The sequence below is a fragment of the Sparus aurata genome, chromosome 16 (assembly GCF_900880675.1).
Source record: "Sparus aurata chromosome 16, fSpaAur1.1, whole genome shotgun sequence".
NCBI lineage: Eukaryota > Metazoa > Chordata > Actinopteri > Spariformes > Sparidae > Sparus > Sparus aurata.
The window spans coordinates 14,984,520-15,005,610 of record NC_044202.1 but is presented as its reverse complement, the minus strand read 5'-3'; the positions used below and the strand labels follow the sequence as shown (position 1 = coordinate 15,005,610).

The window sequence follows — 21,091 nt, the reverse complement described above, 5'->3', positions numbered from 1 at the left end:
TTAGAAATCCTGCATAATATACATAATATATAAGAACATTTGCATTTAGATGTCCAAAAGTGACTATAAGTTTTATATCTTATTGAGCTGGGTACTTACATTATCCCAAATGTTTCCACTAATGTTAAAACCCAGATAAATCCTTTTAAAGTACTCATTGTGCTAGAGAATGGCACATGTAAGATTATTATATTTGATTATTTCCATGATGTAATTTATTGTAGCTGGTGGAGGCAGACCCAAGTTTATCAATACCATATATACTTTTGGTCAGTTTAATCTGTAACAATCCATCATATTTTGCAATTTTATCATGTTTTTGAAACTATTTTTTTTTTTTATTGGCACATATTCGGCAACATATACACAGAACAAAATATCTGTGATCGGCTGAAATCCCCTAATAACACTGGCCAAACAATATATTGGTCTGGCTCTAATGTAATGAAGTTCTTTCCGCCACTGTCAAGGATAAATTGATCTTCAAGAAAAACCTGAAGTTATGCATGGGTGTTTGGACACTTGCCTGCATGTATATAATTTCTCTGATGCATCAGTGGCCCTTTGATTCCAAATGTATTTGAGTATGGAGGAATGGTTACTACAGGTAGTTCAGTCTATCTAGAAACATGTTTGCTTATAAAATCATAGATAAATGTATTTTCATCCCAGCACTAATGTACAACCAAAAAATATTGACTTAAACATATCACATTATTTCAGCATAAACATTTAAATATCCCAAAATGCTCCCATCATTGGGAATAACTGCTATCAACTGTCAGCTTGCAATTTCAGTTTAGTTTAGGGAAAGATTAGATATTGTAACAATTGTTCATTTGTCAATTTTTTTCAATGAAACAAACCAGAAAAACCCTAAAATGTTAACACAAAATGCATTATTGGAATGATATTACCCAAAATGATTGAATACATTTATAGAGTTAAATGAAAAAGTTATTTGACCATCCGGCCGATTATTGTCCTCTGCAACAATAGATACAAGAAATGTACAAACATCCAAATACATTGTTGGGAAAATAAAAGAAACAGGTCAGCTTGGAGTTGGTTTATAAAATGATTTATTCATGTTAACATAGCTGATACATAGGGATTCCAACAGTTCCACAAGGCTTTTGGGGACTACAATTGAATGAATGACAAAATAATAGTGGTCCAAATCTCTAATGACAATCACTGGACAGACTAACAAACCACCCTCTTGTAGGATGTGTACAAACCTGCATTGAAAAATGACTAAACTTGACACTTGGACTTGTGTGTGTTACAGCATTTGTTCCCATTCCAGTGTAATATCTCAAGAGACATGCATGACAATTGTCACCTTCCCATTAAAAAAGGTCCCTGCATTTGGTCAGATAAGCCCCACCACCCACCCAACCCCTCCTCCTCAAACAGGCATGCTTCAGTGAAAGAGTGGCTTCATAACCAGGGCAAAAAGTGAGGATTTAACCAGTTGGCACTACTTGGCTGTATTATAGTATTTGTTGCCAGCATGTAAAAGTGCACTAGCTTTCCCTGCAGTATGAAAATTGAATCCGTTTTAAGTTGGACTCCAGCTGCTGTGACCGTACCATGTAACTGTGAAGAGATAGACGCTAACAAAAAAGGTATGGGGGGGAACTATGTATTCTTATATCTTAACATTTCTTATTAGAAAAAAAAATCTCAATTTATAGAAGTTTAGGCTTCCAGTTGTTGACTTTAGCTAGGAGTCTGATGCCATGTCAAGCTATCAATTACTTTTCTACAGCTGAACCTGCACAAATGGGGGAGCCAGGACAAACACCAATCGAAGGAATGGAGGGTTTCTCTTTTCACCAGTTGTTCTCTAAATCTGCATTGTGAAAAGCCTGATTTTTATTTCCTTACACAACTCTTTTCAGCAATGGGTTTCATTGGTAGAATGTTTGAGTGGAGAAATAAGGAATGAAGGATGTGTAAAAAAGTTTAGTTGTTTTTTTTTCCTTTTTGTTGTTTTTGGAGATGACCCCAACATTGAGGACTTCGGATTTTTCTTTACTGCTCTTGCTGCTCTTCTCCTCCTTCTCCACCCTCACCCTCCTCGCAGGCATGGTCTGATGTCCATAACTGAGAAGAGAAACATATTTTTTATTAAACACAGTCGAACACAGTGAAATATCCAGACTCCTTCACCCCTTCTGAATGTTTGAAGCCTTAACTTCATTAAAGCAGTCACATTCTCCCCTCCTTCCTTGCAGATATCAACATGGCTTTACATTGAATTACAGCATTAAGTTTAACACAACATGCTATTGAAATGTGTAAATACTAAACCTTTTTTTCTTTTTTAATCCTGCCAACAACAAAGTTTGGTCCCTGGACAATGAAGAAGGAAGGAACTACGTATACTTAAGTATACAACTAAGTGTTGGCTAGATTCTCAAGCACTATTTGCAACCAACTTTGTGACGGCAGAAACAGTCAATCTGACAATCACAGCCAGATGATCGACCAGGTTTTTGGAGATGTGATCACCTTCTGGCTCTTTCACAATCTTCACACAGCTAATGTACTTTGGTCACTTGGTCAGGCACAACTAAGAGCATACATACATCATTTGTATAATAATGCGTGTCAAAATAAACCAGATTAAATCCAAAGTATATATTCATATAGAATGGGACTAGGGAATAATCCAGTTTGTTTTTTAGTTATGTTTTGCCAACAGCAGCAGTCGCCTCCTCAATGAACAGTTCTGCAGCTACTATCAAGGTTTCTACACCATCTCCATAGTCAAGCACTTTCAAAGTGCATTTTAAAACGTTTCCATCTCCTTCAGACATAGATAAAGTGTTTTGATATGAAACCATCTTATTTTTTTTTTATCCTGGCAATTATAAGGCTGTTGTGACTGACTTCAGCTGACATTGTGAAGGGGAAATGCCCTTTGATGTTAGCCTTAGTGAAATTCCCTACTATAACTTACCCTTTATGTGGCACTGAAGCGCAAGAATTTGCCCCCCCCCCCCCCTTTTTTCAACCATGATTTGTATTTTTTATTTTCAAGAAGAGATGGGACATATATGACCCAACATTGGTATCAAGTGCCGATCCTTATTGCCCGACTCTCCAGTAATTGGAATGACATCAGCGATTCCATAGTCTGTTATTTTTATATTACTATGGCACTTACAGTGGATGCTATGCAGTTCATCATTAATGCTTGCCAAGACAAGTAAACTCTGTTTTGGGTGAGTGTCTCATACAGTTGTCTCATCAGTATCAGTGAGCCAATAGGCATACAGTATGCTCGTTGCTCCAAGATCTATTAGGTGCTGGTGATTGGCTGACTCAAGGCATGCATGAAAAGAAGTCACAGTATTGTTATTGAATTATTTTTAACACTATTCAGCCCTAACAAGGCCTAATCAAAGTTTCTGCGAAATGTAACAATGAAACAGCAGTAAATCATAAAATGCACCAAGGCTATATCCACTATGATTAATTCTACTTGCCCTCTCACAAATGGTTAAGAACATTTTGGCAATTTCATCCACCTTTTATGTACCAGTGGTGTGTGTGATGTGCCTGTATGGCCGCGTGTGTGTTAGTTGCCTGGGCCAAGTGTGACAAAATGTCTTCCAAAACCTTTTGGGATTACAGATTAGATTACAGAGTTTTGCATTACCTCATGATTGCCTTTCCGGTTGAGCCGTTAAGCCCATTTGTATGTTTAAACACATCTCACCCTTTACAATGAAAACAACAAACAAACACACTTTTGGCCTTACCATGCAGTGTGGCTATTTCAACAAAGTAGTTTGTTTGAATAATACTGAGAATATACGACAGACATAAAGCCAAACATAACACTATTGTTACATAGTGAAGTGGATTTGTGTGCCATGGTAGAGCAAACACTCACTGTCAGGTTGTCTCTGAGGAGCTGCATGATGAGAGTGCTGTCTTTGTAGGAATCCTCACATAGCTGGTCCAGCTCTGCAATGGCATCATCAAATGCCTGTAAGAAAGAAAAATGTTTAACACCTGCCACATAGAACCACTGAGAAGACAGCAATGAGAAAGATTTTTTGTAAAAATGTTTGCATACTTGTTTAGCCAATTTGCAGGCTGCATCTGGGCAGTTCCGGATCTCGTAGTGGAAGACGGAGAAGTTAAGTGCCAAGCCCAAGCGGATAGGATGTGTGGGTGGCATTTTTTCACAGCTGCATTTAGATGCTGCAGTGTATGCCTCCTCCGACTTCTCAATGGCACCTGGAGACGGAGGGAGGAATCACACAAAATACAATAGTTAATGGATATGCCGAGCTTCCCAGGTATATTAATGGCAACCCAAGTATATCTATCACCCACTTTTGAGTTAAATTTTTTTTATACGTCTAAGAATGCAGCTTAATGAGATCGATTGACTAGTGGACAATCTGCCCTTGCTTTTCCTCATGTTTTCGCATAGAAGCCTACATCTCCCCTTTGGGACACCCTCCCCTGGACTGACAGGAGCAAAAAAACATTTCACTTAATTTCCCCAAAATAACGTTTCATACAAGCTTTTAAGTGCACCTGCTTGTGGCTATGTCATTCAATATCGCATTGGTTGTGATAGGCTACATAAATAACAAAAAGCTTCCTCTACTTTCTCACCAGCTGTTGAGAACATGGAACCAAGAGCGTGTTTAATAAAAAATTTAGTACAAAAGGTAAACTCACCCGCTTTAGCGTCTCCTCCGGCAACCTCAGCAAGGTATCTATAGTAGTCCCCCTTCATCTTAAGATAGAAGACTTTGCTCTCAGCAGCTGAATCTCCTTTACCCTCGCAGTTTTTAATTAAATGATCATCCAGCAGCATCTGTGAAGAAAGAAAAATTCAGGTCATTCAACTGAATGCACATGGAGTAAAAAAATGCCCAGTATGACTCTTCACAAATATCAACCAAACTACAACAAGACAGTGTCTGAAGAAGAGCCAAATCATACAACAGAATCATTCACTGAAGCAGCAGTCAGATATAGTCACAGAATAGTCACTAATTGTGCTAAATGGGCACAAATTAAGGTGTGAGAATAAATCAAAAAAATAAAAACACATGCATGGCCCAACACTGAATACCCATCACAAGTGTCCCATTAGCCTCCATCTAACAGAAAGCTGAAGAACCATTTTGCTGTCTGTCAGTTGCTGCTTATGTTGTTCCAAAATTGTATACAACCAGGCCTGCCAGTGTGTCCCTAACTGTCTTCTGCCCCATATTCTTTCATTAAGCACTCTCCTCCTGTTAGGACTGTATAGCAAAGTTTGAGGTCTTATTGCTGATTTGAACAAACTTGACATCCTTTTGTTATTCTCTACTGAAATTTTACCGAAAATGTTCCATCGGCAAAAATCCAGGGTAAAAGGGTCACACTCAACATCATAGGGCCATTAACACCAAGAACGACTACTGTAAAAAATATAAAGATGCGAGCATCCACACTGATGAACAATAATGTTCTGTTAACGGGGTCGCCAAGTATGTGCTGTGTGCTCTAGTTGTGTTGGCAGCATGGGAAAATGGATATTGATGACCTGTCACTGCAGACAGAAAAAAAATAACGACATCTTACGTTACTTGCGCAAGTAAGTGTTTAATAAGATGGATAAATAACACATTTTTAACATCTTAAGAATAAAATTAACAAAATTGAATCTTCGATTTGAAACTAAAAATGCAAACTACTGCTTTTAGAGACTACACCCTAAAAGCTACAAATAGTTGTTCAAAACAGAAATATAGTAGTAATATAAGGCAGGTTATAAGTGGTAATACAGCAGAGGTGTATAAAAGAAATAATACAAATCACACGGTGTGATCTCTCTCCAGGCTAAGTCAGCCATATTTCCATGGGCATTGAAAGATTACCAGGGCTAATCTGTGTCAGTGAAACCACGGTTTATGCTCAAATTAACCGATTTAGAGGGCAAATTAACCATTGATTTGTGAACGGTTGATCTCAAGCTTGTGAACAACTCAACTCGAATGAAGGTCCTGATCAAGAGGGTACACGGTGAAGAATGGAGAAAGAGAAAATTCTCTTCGCCTCCAACTTAAAAAGAAACTTTACGTAAAAAAAGGTTAATTAAACAGAAAAACAGAGCTTTTCCCTCTAAGCCCTGGAGAAAGAAACTACCAGTGCCTGAGCCAAACCCAGCCCCCAGCCACTCCCCAGTCATTTAGTGGTACAAAGATAGGCTCGGCTGAAAAACACATGCATGTCTCAAGTGCTAAACATTCTTCTTTTACTGCATGCTCGACACAATAGACAAGTGGACATAGTGGCCTCCCTCTTGGTGCTTTCTCACAGAACTCTTATATCAGTCATCAGTGCTCACAAGAATGCACAAACAGTAATGTTGAATTAAAGCCTGACCTGTGTGTACAAGTGCCTTTACATGTAAGGAATTTATTTTTCATTTTTTCCAAGCAAGGACTTTATTATCAATTCAATTACAAACACTACAATAAGCTATGAGGCAATTCTTGTTTTTTCAAATTGTGAGATAATGATGACAGAGCAATGTTCTCTAATGTTCTTAAAAATGAGCATACTACAGCTTCCATAATAGAGTAATTTCAGTGCGGTCATTTCAGTTTGATTTCCAGGATTTAGAATATTCTATGAACCATTCTTTAGAAAGAATAACACTTTTCATAGACACATCACAAAACATTACACTGCAACATCTTGCATGATTTATACTACTGTAGTGTTTAATTAAGCCTACACTGAGAGAAAGTTTAAGTTTTAATTCTTTAGAAAAAAAAAATGCATAAGGAGACCCGCCCACCCATCACTGACTGCTGTGGGTACACTTCAGAAATGTAACATGGTGGACTACTGATATTAAATCTCATATATGCGAGACATTTCCAACATGGGTAGTAATTATTTTAAACATTGGCTGTGGATGTTCGAACAAGATGGCAAGATGCCATGCATGCAATTAAAAATGTATGCAAAATATACGCAACTTGCACTCATGTACTCTCCACTCAAAGTTCCCCCTCTTAAGCTACACAAATCTGATAAGTGACTTATTTTTAACTAAAAACAGTGGATTTCGCCCAAACATCCTCAAGCCTCTGCTGGCTCCCTAACTGAGACCTCCATTCAACTCAGATGCAAGTCAGTTCTGGTTTCACACTCTGCTGTGCAGGATATCAAGACAGAAGGGCATACTAGACTGCGGTCTCTGCGCTTCTGCCTTTGTGTGTGTGCATAAGTAACCTGACAGGTTTCTGCAGACAAGTTATGGCATGAGGACTGACACACCCTCAGTCAACACTCGGGAGCAGAGACATGGAAAGCTGAGTCACAGATGTGCAAGTGCATATTCTCAGGAAAACGCATAGTGAGCTGGTTAAGGAAAAAAAAAGATTGCTCCTGTAGCTTTGCAGTGCATTTGTAAGACTTTAAAGGCAGCTCTGGGAAATTATCTTACAGCTAAGCTTCCACCCAGATCTCCTCTAATCCATCAAGGCAGGCTAGCAATAATGTAAAGCACCAATCTGTGCTGTTGCATTAGATTAAACAAGAGGTGAAAGTGATCTGTACAAACTGGGATTTAGAGAGGGCATGAGTCACTTATGCATGTAAATTCTTGCACTTGGTTAACCACATTAGTCTTTTATCTGCCAGATGGGACTGCATGGATACAGATCATAGCAAAGCCTCACAGAGCACAGGCTATACGGGGAATCTTCCCTGAGATCTCCCTCCACCCATTCAGACACACCTTGCTGGTGTAGTCACTCTGACCTTTTGTCAGTTCACACCCTCACAAGGTTTCAAGCCTATTGTTCTAAATCCAGATTCCCAATAAGGCAGGAACAGTGGGAGGACTACATAATACATCCTTGTCCTGCTTTAGAGGCCATATTTATACATAGGAGAAGAGCTCACAGGAAACAGGGCAGATTCCACACATCATTGTACTACATAATGACATGTCACATTAAACGCTATGGGTACAGATGTGTCATGAAGACTGACAGGATACGTCAACTCTCCACTACTTGCCTCGATAGAGGAGGATGAGTATTAATGAACAAATCCTGCCGTTCTAAGGATCTCTGAGCTTGGTTAAATATTCATTTTGCAGTGAAACAATACAGCTTTACTACCTATTCAATAGTGGCTCTTCATCTCACATAAATCCCGGTTTAAAAAAAAATTAATAAAAAATGGACACCTTACCAAAACGTCATCGCAGATATCTCGCAGCTCCCCCTCCACCTTCTCCCGATACTCCTTCATCATTTTCCTCTTCCTCTCTGCGGGTTCATCCTTGCATTCCTTTTCGCCTGCATTGTCTTGCTCGGCCTTCGCACTCACACTGCTGAGCACCCTCCATGCGGACCGCCTCGCCCCAACCACGTTCTTGTAGGCGACGGACAGCAGGTTTCTCTCCTCGTTTGTCAGGTCCTGTCCCATCTTTGTGACCGACTTCATGTATCCTGCCATGTCCTCGTAGCGCTCAGCCTGCTCTGCCAGCTTGGCCATCTGAATAAGATCACCTCTATCCTCCATAGTTTATATATTTTGATGATATCAAAGATCCGGGGGGTACGTGACGGTCAAGGATGCTGTTCCTCCCCACAGTAACGTTACGAGCTGCGAAAAAAAGGTTGATAAAATTAGTAGGTGCCGATAAAACAGTATGTAACCGGAGGGCAGAATAGTCCGCCGATAATTAACATGACACGAAACAACATGCATCCGCTTGGCATAAGCTGACAAATGGCACGATTACATGTGAGTGTCACTCCCTGAATTCATTTAACCGGAATAAACCAATTTTCAGACCCGTTTAAGCTTTTTTTTTTTTTGCCCGCATTCACCAGTTTTCACTTACAGACTTTACAATAACATGCTGTGTAAAACGACGAGCAGACTCTGTCTTTAACAACTGTCTCTAAAAACTGCGGCTGACAGCGACAATCGAAAGCAGAGCCCTACTGGCAAGCCCATTTTGCACGGCAACCCGCCACAAAGCTGTCTGGAGCGACTCGCCAGCTAGTTAGCTGAAGCTAGCTGTCGTTAGCTACAACGGCCACTCCTTTCAATGAAAAAATGTCACACTAGCAACCCTCACACAAAACACTAAACGCGACTCTGTGTGTCAGTTTGACGACCAACGAGCAAGGCTTTAAATGAAAAGGAAACAATGAAATAACTGATAATAGTTTTCTAACCTACTGAGGTCCAAATTTGCTCCTCAAATTGCTCCGGTTTGAGAGGTTGATCCGAAAGGCAGAGGAAGGTAGTAGCAGCGAAAATACCACTGTTCAGTGCTAAAATAGGGCGGTGCATCTGTACGTCGACTCTCCAATCATAAATCGCAATCTCGATTGATCGACAGGAAGATTAACCAGTGTAAACCAATAGTTCTTTAGCGCGGGGGAAAGAGGCGGGCCTTCGGGATAGTTTGACGGACCGGAACGCTGCAGCGGATGGGGCCACGGGGTTTCCTCCAATTAGAGCAAGGGATGAAGACGTCATCGCATTGCCATGGTGATGTTCGTCCAATCACACCTTGCTTTCACGCGCTGCAGGTAACTAAAGGCGGGCGTGGCACCCATTTCCTTCAGATTGATCTTTCCGAAGTTTTTATTCTAAGGACTCTGCAGACATTTTTATAATTTCCTAACAGATCCAATGAAAAAACTCAAACCAGCAATAAATGGATCATTCGGACAGATATTGTCTGTATAGCTCAGGGCTTTTGTCTGTGACACACTGCTATAGTCCCCAAAACTAGACATAATGCCTGTGTCAGGACTGTATTTTTAGAATCTTTTTGAGATCTTTATTGAGTATCTCAGTGATGGGCTGTGCTGTCCCACTGTGTGTAGGGGGTAAAATGGCCGCTGTACATCCTCAGAAGGATCAGTTTCCACTCTGGAATGTCCCCACTGGGACACCTGTAATTCTAACTGAAGGCTGTTGGCAATAGGTGAACAGACAGGGTTTGACTTACTCTGCTCTGACAGTAGTTTTGATTTTTAAGAATGGGGGTTGGCATTTTTCTGCATTTTTACGAGCCGTGACAGCGTCGGCTGGTAATGTTTTAAGTGGCGGTCTCTGTGAGTGTTTGTCATCATGGAAAATTGTGGTCCCAGTGACATCTCTTTTTTACCACTAAACAAAAGAAGCAGTTTTGCAGATGGGTGTGGTCCGAGGAAGGGGCCTGGAAGGTGGGAGGAGGTGCCCCCCCCCCTCACTTTAAACCACTAACCCACATTCGTTTATATTTTCCTGGGCACAGGTATTGTAGTGGGAACTAAAAAAGAAGTGGTTTCTACTTCTTTGACAGGTGTTTATATGTCTGTCTGATTGTGGAAAGATTTTCGTAACATGATAGTGCCAAAACTTTGCAAGATTCAGTGATGAAACTTTACAGATATGTAGTCATGATCAAAATTAAGTCCAAGTTTGAAGATGGATGTGGTCCGACCCATGAGTAATGAGAACTTCTAATACAAAAAGACCAGAACTCAGTACTTTATAACTGTGGCTCTCAGCCCCAAGCATCTTACGTTTCTAAACTGAAGACCTAAATCTTTACAAATGGCTCACAAATATAGTTCATTTAAAAAAGAAAGGCTGTAATTTAACAGCTGGTTCCTGTTTTTAGCAAATGTGACTCAAACAGAAAGTTATTTTGAAACTCTGAACACATACTGACCTGTGATGTACAAGTACAACTCAATGCTGTAGCCTATTAGATTCAAATGTCTTCAGGACAATATTTTGATGTCCTATTAAGCTAAAGTATGACAAGGTTTGTTTCAAATATTTAACCTGCTCAGAAAAAAAAACATTTTCACATCTTCTCAGCTAGGTTTTTGGTCTTTTAAGGGGAGTTTTGATGGAGAAATACAGACGATCACCAGATATACTCTATCATTTTTACTTTGCCGCAAGTAGAATACGACAGATGAACCTTGTATGTACATTAAACACTCTATCTAACGGTCCTACATGTGTAGAGCACTTCACTTCAGTGCACAGTGACTCAAACGTCAACTTTTGTAAGCTTTTTCCCTCTCTTACACAACTTAAACCTTCTCAGTCTGACCTTTGCGCTTGCTCAATTCGCGCCTTGCTGTAGCTGTCAGTCACAGAGGAAGGCAGAGCGACAAGCTGCTGAGGTCACAGATAGGCGTGGGCTTACGTAACGTTTAGAAACCCCCCCGGTGGAGTTGGTCTGGGCTGAAACCTGTCCACCTGGCAACAGCTCTCATTTAGTTCCTTTGATCTGATGACTGATATGATTATCTGGGCGAACTAATAGTGCAAATGATATGGAAAATGTTAAATCTATTTAACATGAATTAATGTTTATTTTACTGGAGCAGACAAACAATAAAATACAGCTTGCCAGGCTATTATTTCTCCCAGATTCTGTGTGTTCAGTCATATTCCCAAGGTAACCACGGATGCATTATTTACCTTTCCTGACAGAGAACAGTCAAGCTAATGGGATCTTTAATCAAAACCTCAGCTGGAAGACACCAGGACAGATAGACAGACAGAAAGAAAGACGGATGGGATGAATTTGTGATCAAACAGGTGAACACTTTCTTCACGTTGCTTGTATGACAAAGCAATCAAGAAGCTGTTGTCTCTTTTTTTAGTTATTCACTCTTTGACTCCTTTCCTCTTGACGGTCGACTGCAGGCTGATTCTTGCACTGACTCCTTGATGATGAAGCCAGCTGTCTCATGCTGTCTGAGGGCTTGTTGGCAGGCAGTCACATGGGATTTAAGGAAAAATTCAAATATTCTCTACCTTATTGAATTTTTGCAAAACTTCAGCAATTTGTCCTATGTATATAGTTTGTTACCTTTTGTTTATATTTGTTTTTTTGCTGTATTTATAGTGCATATTCCTTCTATTGCATGATATATATTCTATGGATATGCAGTATGTAATTATATTCATGCCTAAGTTGTCGAATGTAGGCACTCTTGTCTAACTTATGTAATTTGTCATCCTATGTTTATAAATGACCATATTAATTGTGTATTCTAGTACGGATAATACGTCCGTTCCAAGCGTGAAACTACTAGATATTTTTTATGTGGCACCAGAGGATAAGCACAAAGTTGTGACAAGAGAGAAAGAGAAAATTAAATGTGAATTTATACTTAAAGAAATTAAAAGTTTTAACTCATCTGTGGTTTTGCAATTAAGTACTTCGCCAACATTTTCTTCTGGCAATTGGGTTGGGAGTGGTTAATAACTTCATGGCCTAAGGCAGAGGGAGGTTGTTTAGACAGCTCTTGTTCGATGCCAGTGCAGCTTAACTCTTTGAGGGATTGTGCAGAGAGTTTGCAGTTAATACCTGAAATACCACAAGTATTTCTGTTTCAGGTAATCGAAAATTGCAAGATAGCGCTGTCTGAGTAAATGAGCATGCCACAGGTCTACAGTGGTGGTGGCTGCCATCCAGGAAAGCAGAAATTAACACATCCAACACCTGGCCTATTTATCTGATTTGACACCCTCAGACTCCTATTTCATTCCCAACTCCAACTTCTAGAAAGGAGGCGTCCATATGCTCCACGACCACTGGACCAGAGTGTGTTAATGTAGGGGGGGACTATGTTGAACATTACATGTGTATGTAAGTAAGTATGAACATAGAGATCTATCTATCTCTGCTGAATCATGGTGCAAAATGGGTTGCTTTAATAGTTCATCATTTGCGGACCTTCTTTGTCATATCTGTGATTTGTCCTGGATGCAGTGTATTCAAGAGAAATCCATTGTATGGTACACCTTAGCCTTTAGATGTTAGGCTGTCCCATTTTTCAATTACTTTGAAAGTGCAAAAAGTGTTGATCCCTTCTTTGCATACAATACTTTTAATTCATAATTGAGTAATAATAATTGAGTTGACACACTAAACTCCTCAGAGCTTGAATAAGCACTTTAAACCTTCCTGGCGGGTGAGAATGTGGCCTTAGCGAAGATACGAATTGAGCCATTTCTGTGTTGGCTGCACAATTTACATTGAATACATTTATTTGCTCTATGAAATTTCAGTTTTCAAGTGCAAATTTTCCCGAAGTCGTCCTCCAAAAATAATGGGCTATTTAATGTCTTGTGTTGCAAATATTTGAAAGATAATTTTGCATCGCGAGTGAATTCTCGTATATGCCTCGTTGCCATGGAGTTGTTACCAAACAGTGGGTTGCAAACATCCATGTCCAAACGTGCTTTGAAAGTTGTGAATTAATGAGCCGCACTTCAGATTCATGGTCGACGCCTTGTGTTTATCATGTTGTGTGCTATTCATAGCAAACGCTTGCCGACCTGCCATGCGCTGTGTGGCTGAGAACAGACGGTGTATGGAGTGAAGACCCTCGTTTACAGCATGGCAGGTCAGGATACATAACGTCAGCAACCACCGCTCTCGACAGGAAAGAACATGAAGGTTAACATCCTGCCTATGGCCAAAACCTAACCACAAAACAAGCCCTTTCTTGCCTTTACAGACTCTAAGGAATCCACAGTAAAAGACTATCAGAGGGATAGTTTCATTAGTCTAAAACTAGATGTGAATTACTGATGTAAAGATATTCTTCTTATAAAATCTGTCCAGGAAAATTAGTTTGATTAAGTTTTACATATATATAAAAAGTCTTTTTTTTATTAGTAGTGATTTGAAAAAGTAAAAGGAGCCATGTAGTGTCTTTACAATTTCAGATAATGCACTCGTGTTCAAAACGCAGTCTTCTTCCTCAACTTTAAAATCTATATTTGAATCACTGCCTTACACTCCGCAGGCTCTCTGAGACATCTATTTCAGTCCTTAAACATGTTCTCAGATGAAGACACTCTTGTCCACAGTAGGCCAGATGGCTATAAATAGTAATGGTTAATAGGTTGGGAAATCCCATGGCTTCAGCTCTAGTTTTGTGCTGCTTGCATGGATACAAGCCGGCAGCATGGCGGCTTCTGTAGCTCAGGTTCACGTTTCCTATGTTGTTTCATCTGATATGCGGAGCAGCCAAAATATTGGGTCTGAAGATGATGTAGACGTTTTGTCAACGTGGAGTTCTGCACAAGACCCTACACAAACTTTGAGACCTGACCAAACTACTGCAAACTACAAGCTGCAGTTTTCCTTTGTTTCTTTACAAATTACTCTACTGCACTCAAACATGCATCTGAGCTGAACCTTAGATTTCAGTATCAAAGGCCAACCTGAAACACAAGACTACATCTGTGCTCTCTGGACTCAGGATGTATGTGTCAAGTAGCCTATATCACTTTGAGCAGCCTATAAGGTTAAAGATCACCTCCGGACAATAGCAGGGGCGGACTAGGATGTTTGAGGGTCAAGGGTGAAAAAATAAAAAGGGCACCAGCACACAGAAAGTCGTGATATATTTATAGTGAAGAGAGGGGACTTCACCAAGTTTTGCATAAACTTAAATTAATTTTTCGTATTAATATCACCCAGGCCTAATTGATATGACAACATTTTATAGCACTCTGCTCTGTAGTTTATATACTTGGATGGACTTGTTATATGATGTGCTTCTTGAAATGGACTCCATATTTATAGTGTGTGCGTGTGTGTTTGTGTGTGTGTGTGTGTGTGTGGAGCTGCTGATGGCAAGAGGTTGAATAATAGATGAGAGACGAAGCCATTTTCTGAAACTCATTAGATTCTCACTCTGTGTTTAAGAATCGTCAGAAACCGAGATGGAGTTTGGATGAAGTCAATGACAAATGTGATTGCTTTTCATTTCTGAAGCTCAGAAGCCTCGTTGTGCTCGCACGGTGGCTTGTGGCTGCCGAACGACTGACTGTACGTGGAGGAGGTGGTCTCCGCGCAGTGGTGGGAGGTCGCCTCATGGCAATTATGCCTCGGTGCTCCAGTTCACAGCCCATCTCTCGGCTCTAAGTAGAGGTAATTAAAACACTTCCCTTCACTACCTCTCACACAGACACATACATGTACTGATGCGAGCAAGCACCAGGATTTCAAAAGCCTCTAATTAAATCCAACAGAGAATGTCAGTGAATGATCAAGTAGGATTTAGTCTCTCCTCTGTCATTTCAGTAATATAAATTTGCTTTTCCCTATCACTCCCGTCGTTGCGCCGCCTCTCTACTTATCTGTCCTCACACTGGAAACGAGCTTGTGCAAATTTGCATCCACTGCTCTTTAAACAGAGATTATGGCCGCATGGACCACTGTGTGTGCTCGTGTGTGCGTTTGTTGCTTGGTATGCAGGCCGCATTCACTCTTTAATTCTTTGACTGCTTATGCTGTATGAATAATACATCACCTATGCTCACTAAGTGCACATCCTTGTAAAGATTCACAACACCAAGGCTTTACAGTTACGCATGTGGATGTGTGCGCATGTACTGTACATGTATGCCTTTCTGTCAAATAGAGCATGCAGTCATCACCAGTATGACCTTCATCAAAGTCAGCTGAGTTATATTTACTAGCCCTCTCCTCTCTTCTCCTCTCCTCTCCTCTCCTTTTAATCCTGGATTCTGTGCTTTGCAGAAAATGTGGTGGAAACCCTTCGCTCTGGTTCCTGTGCAAGGCTTTTTGAAAGGTTTATTGAAGTTAATGAAGATGCAGCACCCCTCACACCGTGCCATTTTGCCTCCTCTCCCACCTACTCTGCTTTCACAATGTATGGAGTCTGCCCAGATCCGGCTGTCCCTCCCATCTCTCTATTCACTCACTCGTGACTGACTCAGCCTTACCACGGATGCTCGACAGTCAAACACGTTAAGGCACACATATGCACTGGCTCATCACTAGGGAAAAATCATGCTCCTGTTCCTTTAACAAGCGTGGACGAAGCACCTACGCTAACATGCCTATACACCGTCTCTCCAGTGCAGCGTGCTGCAGCATTTCCACCCTTGAAGCATGGCTGCCAAGCATCATTCCACCTCGCTGCAGAGTGGAGTGGCAGTTGGCTGCAGAGGAGCCCTGAGCGAGGCGCACTCATGGCAGCATTTTGTGCCTCTCTGTCGGTCGGCTCCATCTGAGCCAGAAAACATGTTATACTCACTGAAAGGGGTGGAGACAAGAAATAGGCCGGGGGCTTGAGTGGTAGTGAAAAACATATAAAAGATGTAGAATGTAATAAAGGAGATCATTACAACAGACGCAAATTAGAGTTTTCTTGTCAGAGTGGACAAAATGTGAAGAAAAAAAGTCAGTTATTGAGGATTTCTGTGGCGTAGTCACTCTCACAGCCACACTGGCTGTGTCAGCTGTGGTGTTATTAGCCCGGTCCATTAGGGTTAGAGGTAGGATGTTACCATTAAATGCTGATGTAGAGGCTGTTTCATCACTGTCTTCATTAATCTTAAAGTTATAAATGCAGTGAAGCCAGTGTACATCCCAGCACTACTGTCCAGTTCAAGAGCAGATCGACACAGAGGAATCAACGAGTCAGGAAGCATGATTGCACTTCTGTGATATATATAAAGACAGGCATCAGCCTCATCTGCAGCAGCTTTGCAGAACATTAATGTTGTGTTTGCAGTGTAGAATCATAACGATAATGTCATTACTCTCCAAGATAGATAGAGCTATGAGATTGTGAAAACATGTTTGATGAGCAATGTCACAGAGAGGTACTACACTACCCACAATCCTAAAGTATAACTGTGACTCACTGTTAGCATGAAAATGTTTACCATACCTTTGCAAGTCATGCTGGCCAGCAAGCTACTGCTACCATGACTGAATGTCCTGTTTACCCATGACTAACCATGATTTCCCTTTCTGACATGCTGCGCTGGAAAACAATCATTCACAATGGTGTGTGGGATGATTACTCTTTCATCCATAAAATAATGATGTAAAGAGTCTTGTACTTTTTTCTTTTTTTTCCCCTGAATATGCATAAAACACAAAATGGCCCCATAGATCCTATTCACATGAATAGGATCACAGAGGAAAATGGCTGTTGTGTGAATATATATACAGCTTGTCCGGCTTATTCTATGTATCTGGAGGCTCTATCCCAAATTGATTTGAAAAAAACATTATTTACGCCCATTTTTTAGGCTGGGATCTTCACTGGAGCTGCTATGCTCAAAGCATTAGCACACATTGTGACTGAAGTGGGTGCACAAGCCTGAAGGCGCGATGAGAGTGTAAATAACGTCTTTTCAAATCAATCTGGGACCTCAGGGCTTCCTGAGACTTGGCTATAACAGACGAGCTGTACCATTTCATGCCTTTTTTTCTGCTGTTTTTTTGTGTTTTAAAACAAATCCCCATCTACTTCAGTTGTTTTGGAGAATGCTGCAATGCTGCTTTGCTTGCTGGGTAGATAATGACTGCATTTTAATTTTTTTTCAATCTTTACTTTAAGGGGGAAGTGGGAAGAGGGGGAGCATGAAAGCATCATAAAACAAATCACAGTGTCCCACACTGTAAGATGAAAGCTGTTGTGATTCAACCTTGTTGTAGCAGAGTTTGGCAGTAGCGTGGAGGAGGGAAAAGGTGTTACACAACAAGTGGGCTTCCAATACTCCCACCTATAGGGTGCTACAGTACCAGAGGCTCAGCCAAATGAAGCAGTGATAGGAGTAGGCTGGAGTGCTCCAATATCTCTCATTCGCCATCTGTCTCTGTTGCATTGTTTCATTTCATTCCCTCCATTCCCTCGATGGATTTCTGCCTTTGCGCCGCTGATTTATGTACCCCCTTGGTGGGAGCACAGATTTATCTGTGTAGTAAGCATTGTTACTCTGTGTACACACCCAAATACCAACACCCTGTGCAAGTTCTCAGGAGATCAGACAGATACTTGTGTCAACCTGCAGAGATAAGACGTAGCCAGCTCTGCACAGGAATGCAGCCAAGAATGAAGGAAGAGGCGACCGTAAAGGCTGAGTGAATGCTTTCTACCAGGAAGTGCACATGATCAGGACATTGTGTCTCCTGAGGGGGAGTAGCGTCGGCGTGCTGGTAGGAGTCCATTTTACAATAGTGGCAGGGAGTAGAGCCTGTGCAGAGAAGCATTTTCTGAACACATTTGACATATATCAAATTATTACAGACTAACTTTAAACCACAAGTACGCGTTCTTGTTCCTAAATGAATATATAGCTGGTTTTACCTTTTTATTTGACAGCACATTAACTACAAACCACCTACATTTTACATTACAACTAAATATTTCACAAACTCTTCTGTGGTTTAGTGATTTGGATGCATTTCATCTGACATTCCAGTCAGAAGTTGGGTTGATTTTATTGTTTTTATAATACAGTAATCTCTAAACAGATTCTTAAACTTGCTTGAGTTGTGTAATCGATCACATTGAACATCAAGTCTGGATCAATTTTTCTCAACGTTACGTTATTGCAGTATAAAATGCAGCTGAAGTGCAGCTAAATAAAAACAGTCACTCTGCATTATTACATGAGTCTGCAGGAAATACATAGAAAACAACAGATGTCTGGAATGATAATGATTGATTAACATTTAAACACTGGCAGTGTTTCACATTGATGTTACTAGAAAGGTGTATGATTACTTTCTCACCAGCCTCTCCCTTCCTCCTCTGTGGCGAGATTAACTGAAATGGAAAGTTACTAAAGCTGGTTTTATGGTACATCGGCCACTCCCTGGGGTTTACTCAAAAGTAAGGTGACTTACATGCTGCTGGATTCCTCACAGTCTGCTCTGTAATGTGTGAAAAGGTGTGCCCCTTGTCTGACTTTATAATGATTAATGACTTACTAATAAATTGAGGAATTTGTGTGTGAGACGCACAATAGCAGCTTGACCCAGAGATGGGCCTAATTTGAAAAGCCATAAGTCTGAGTGGATGTCCTCTTTTCTTGCTGCCTTTATGAGTCATCAGAGGGAAGGGCTCAACCACTTGGCAAGTATGCAAATTGACACTGCCCTGACTGTGCTTCAACATGCCCACAGAGAAAGCTCCTGCTGCCAAGAGAAACTTTTAAACAAAAATGATGTGTTTAGATGACTTCCTTCTTCTTCATTCTTCCTTCTCTCCGAAGTATCATCCTCCAGGAAGTTACAGCAACAGTCAACAAAATAAAACCCACCGCTGCCTTGAAATAATTTGTGATATCTCTGGATTTGGAAACGTAACGTGGGTAAACAACTCACATCAAAATGTAGTCGGCTGTTGATATTTTAATGTGGAGTGTTACATATTATATCTTTAAAGGTGTGAAATCAGCATATAGACTCACACAAAAGTAAATCCTCTCAATCACCACGTGTCACTCACTGGAAATGTGAGGCAGCGTCTATACCTCTACCTCTAGACCCTGATGTCTGCCTGTGCGTTCTTATTTTTCTTTTCATTATTTGCTTCGTTTGAGACGTTTCTGGCCTTCAGCAAGTGCCTCATTCCTAGACTGTCAAATACCGACGCTTTGGGTTGGTAGCTTGGCAACCCAAAGCGTCAGTATTTGATTAAGTAACGTAGCAATGGTTTGCGAACACATCCACTCACACCTTGATGGTTGCTTGCCAACAAAAAGAGTTGGTATTTGATACACTACCAACTCTTTGGGTTGGTAGCCTGCCAAGCCAAAGCGTCAGTATTTTACTACATGGTAATGAGGCTCAACTTCTTTGGAATTTCAAAAAATTTTTAAGTAAAATTAAAGTGGCTTGAATGTATAACTTGGTGGGGTTCAAAGAGCTTGTTCGGTACTTCAAGTCTGACTATATGCCATAGAGAGCTACTGTGACCAGACACATAGAAAAGCAGTTTGAGAAGACCAAAGTACTTTTGCTATAATACCTTTTAAACCCTACATGACCTGTGCTAAACTTACCTAAACACCAGATCTATTCTGTGTTTCCGCCGCATACGTCACTCTTAAAATGTAGGCCGTGTTTTTACCGCTTAGCTGCGGAGGAACCCCCTTTCACTTTTTTCCAGGAGTTGGAAAACAACAGGAGAGACCAGTCTTGAATAACGAGAAGATAATCTACATTACTGTCCATTCAGAATGACAACACATGCAAACTGATTAACCCGTTTTTCCTCTGCTCTGCTCTCATCCACAGCTATCAGCCGAGTGATCTTTGGCTGCGAGCTATTCACAGATAAGGCATCAAGGAGTTTGTTCTACATGTGGCACAGCAGAGTTGTAGTATCACCTCTAAACTTAAAAGAAGCATCATACATTTTAACTTACATTTGACTTTGTTAGCCTTCTGAGGGAAATGTTCCTACACTGAGCTTATTTTAGTGTGCTTTAGCTTTTATCTGAGAGTTGTAAGCAGATAGTGTTTCTGCAGATTAACCTGTAGATTGACATGTGGAACCGGTCGAAAATATTCTCATTGGTTAAACGATTTCCTGTTAACTAACACTGACAACCCTTACAGCATGCCACCAGCAGGACTGAGATCTGGCAATCTTGACCAGTGAGGCTTTTCCAGTGACCCAGAGTGATGATATCAGCTCACTGCATAGAGGTCACAAACTCAGTTATTCACTAGCATGCCTCGTTCGGGATCAATATATTGATTCATAGGTTTGGGGTGTATTGTAGAGCACCAGTTAAGGCAGTGTAGTGCACTTGTAATGTTGTTCTAAACCCAAAAACTCTCGACCTATATATAGTTGTTTTTTTCACGTTTGTTTTCATTGAGGAAGAATGGCATATACAAATACTGTAAATTGCTCCTTTATAATTCACATTGTGCAAAGATTTGTCACGGCTGACTGGAAAGTAACCTGATCAACCAGGCATTCACACAGTGCAGTGCTTGTGTAGCTGTGGCATAATTAGCATGGGCCTCATGAAATGGTTTGAGGGGGTTTGTGTTAATTATTAAGTGGCAGTCAGCTCCAGAGCTTTGCAGGCAAACAGCAGCAAAAAAGGTCATCGTGGAAGCAGGGGCACTGAGCTCATTTCTGACGATTTAAAAAGCGCCCTACCATCATTTGCAGCTAATATTTTGCTGCTGCTGTTATGTGATGCAAATGGCCACCGCACACACGCCCACACACGCTCACAGAACCACTCGCTTATGCGCACACGC

General features: G+C 40.7%; 1 protein-coding gene across 3 annotated transcripts; it reads right to left on the bottom strand.

Moving 5' to 3' along the window:
• Positions 1-1,065: 1,065 nt before the first annotated feature.
• LOC115566423 (14-3-3 protein gamma) lies at positions 1,066-9,386 on the bottom strand. 3 transcript variants are annotated; one of them, XM_030392288.1, is made up of 6 exons: positions 9,237-9,386; positions 8,239-8,655; positions 4,714-4,852; positions 4,097-4,260; positions 3,911-4,006; positions 1,066-2,112 (listed from the first exon to the last, which is right to left on the bottom strand). In XM_030392288.1, the coding sequence occupies exons 2-6, from the start codon at positions 8,569-8,571 to the stop codon at positions 2,041-2,043; spliced, it is 804 nt and encodes a 267-aa protein (XP_030248148.1). In that variant the 5' UTR covers positions 8,572-8,655; positions 9,237-9,386; the 3' UTR covers positions 1,066-2,040. The 3 variants fall into 3 exon arrangements, with proteins under 3 accessions (XP_030248148.1, XP_030248149.1, XP_030248150.1); XM_030392289.1 differs by having other exon boundaries at positions 9,241-9,368; XM_030392290.1 differs by lacking the exon at positions 9,237-9,386 and adding an exon at positions 8,897-9,026.
• Between the last annotated feature and the right edge of the window lie 11,705 nt (positions 9,387-21,091).

Coding starts and splice junctions, on each gene's coding strand:
- LOC115566423 (XM_030392288.1), bottom strand. CDS start 8,571: ATGGAGGATAGAGGTGATCTTATTCAGATGGCCAAGCTGGCAGAGCAG. Junction 4,261..4,713: donor CGGAGGAGACGCTAAAGCGG/GTGAGTTTACCT, acceptor CTCCGTCTCCAG/GTGCCATTGAGAAGTCGGAG. Junction 2,113..3,910: donor TCCTCAGAGACAACCTGACA/GTGAGTGTTTGC, acceptor TTCTCTTCTCAG/TTATGGACATCAGACCATGC.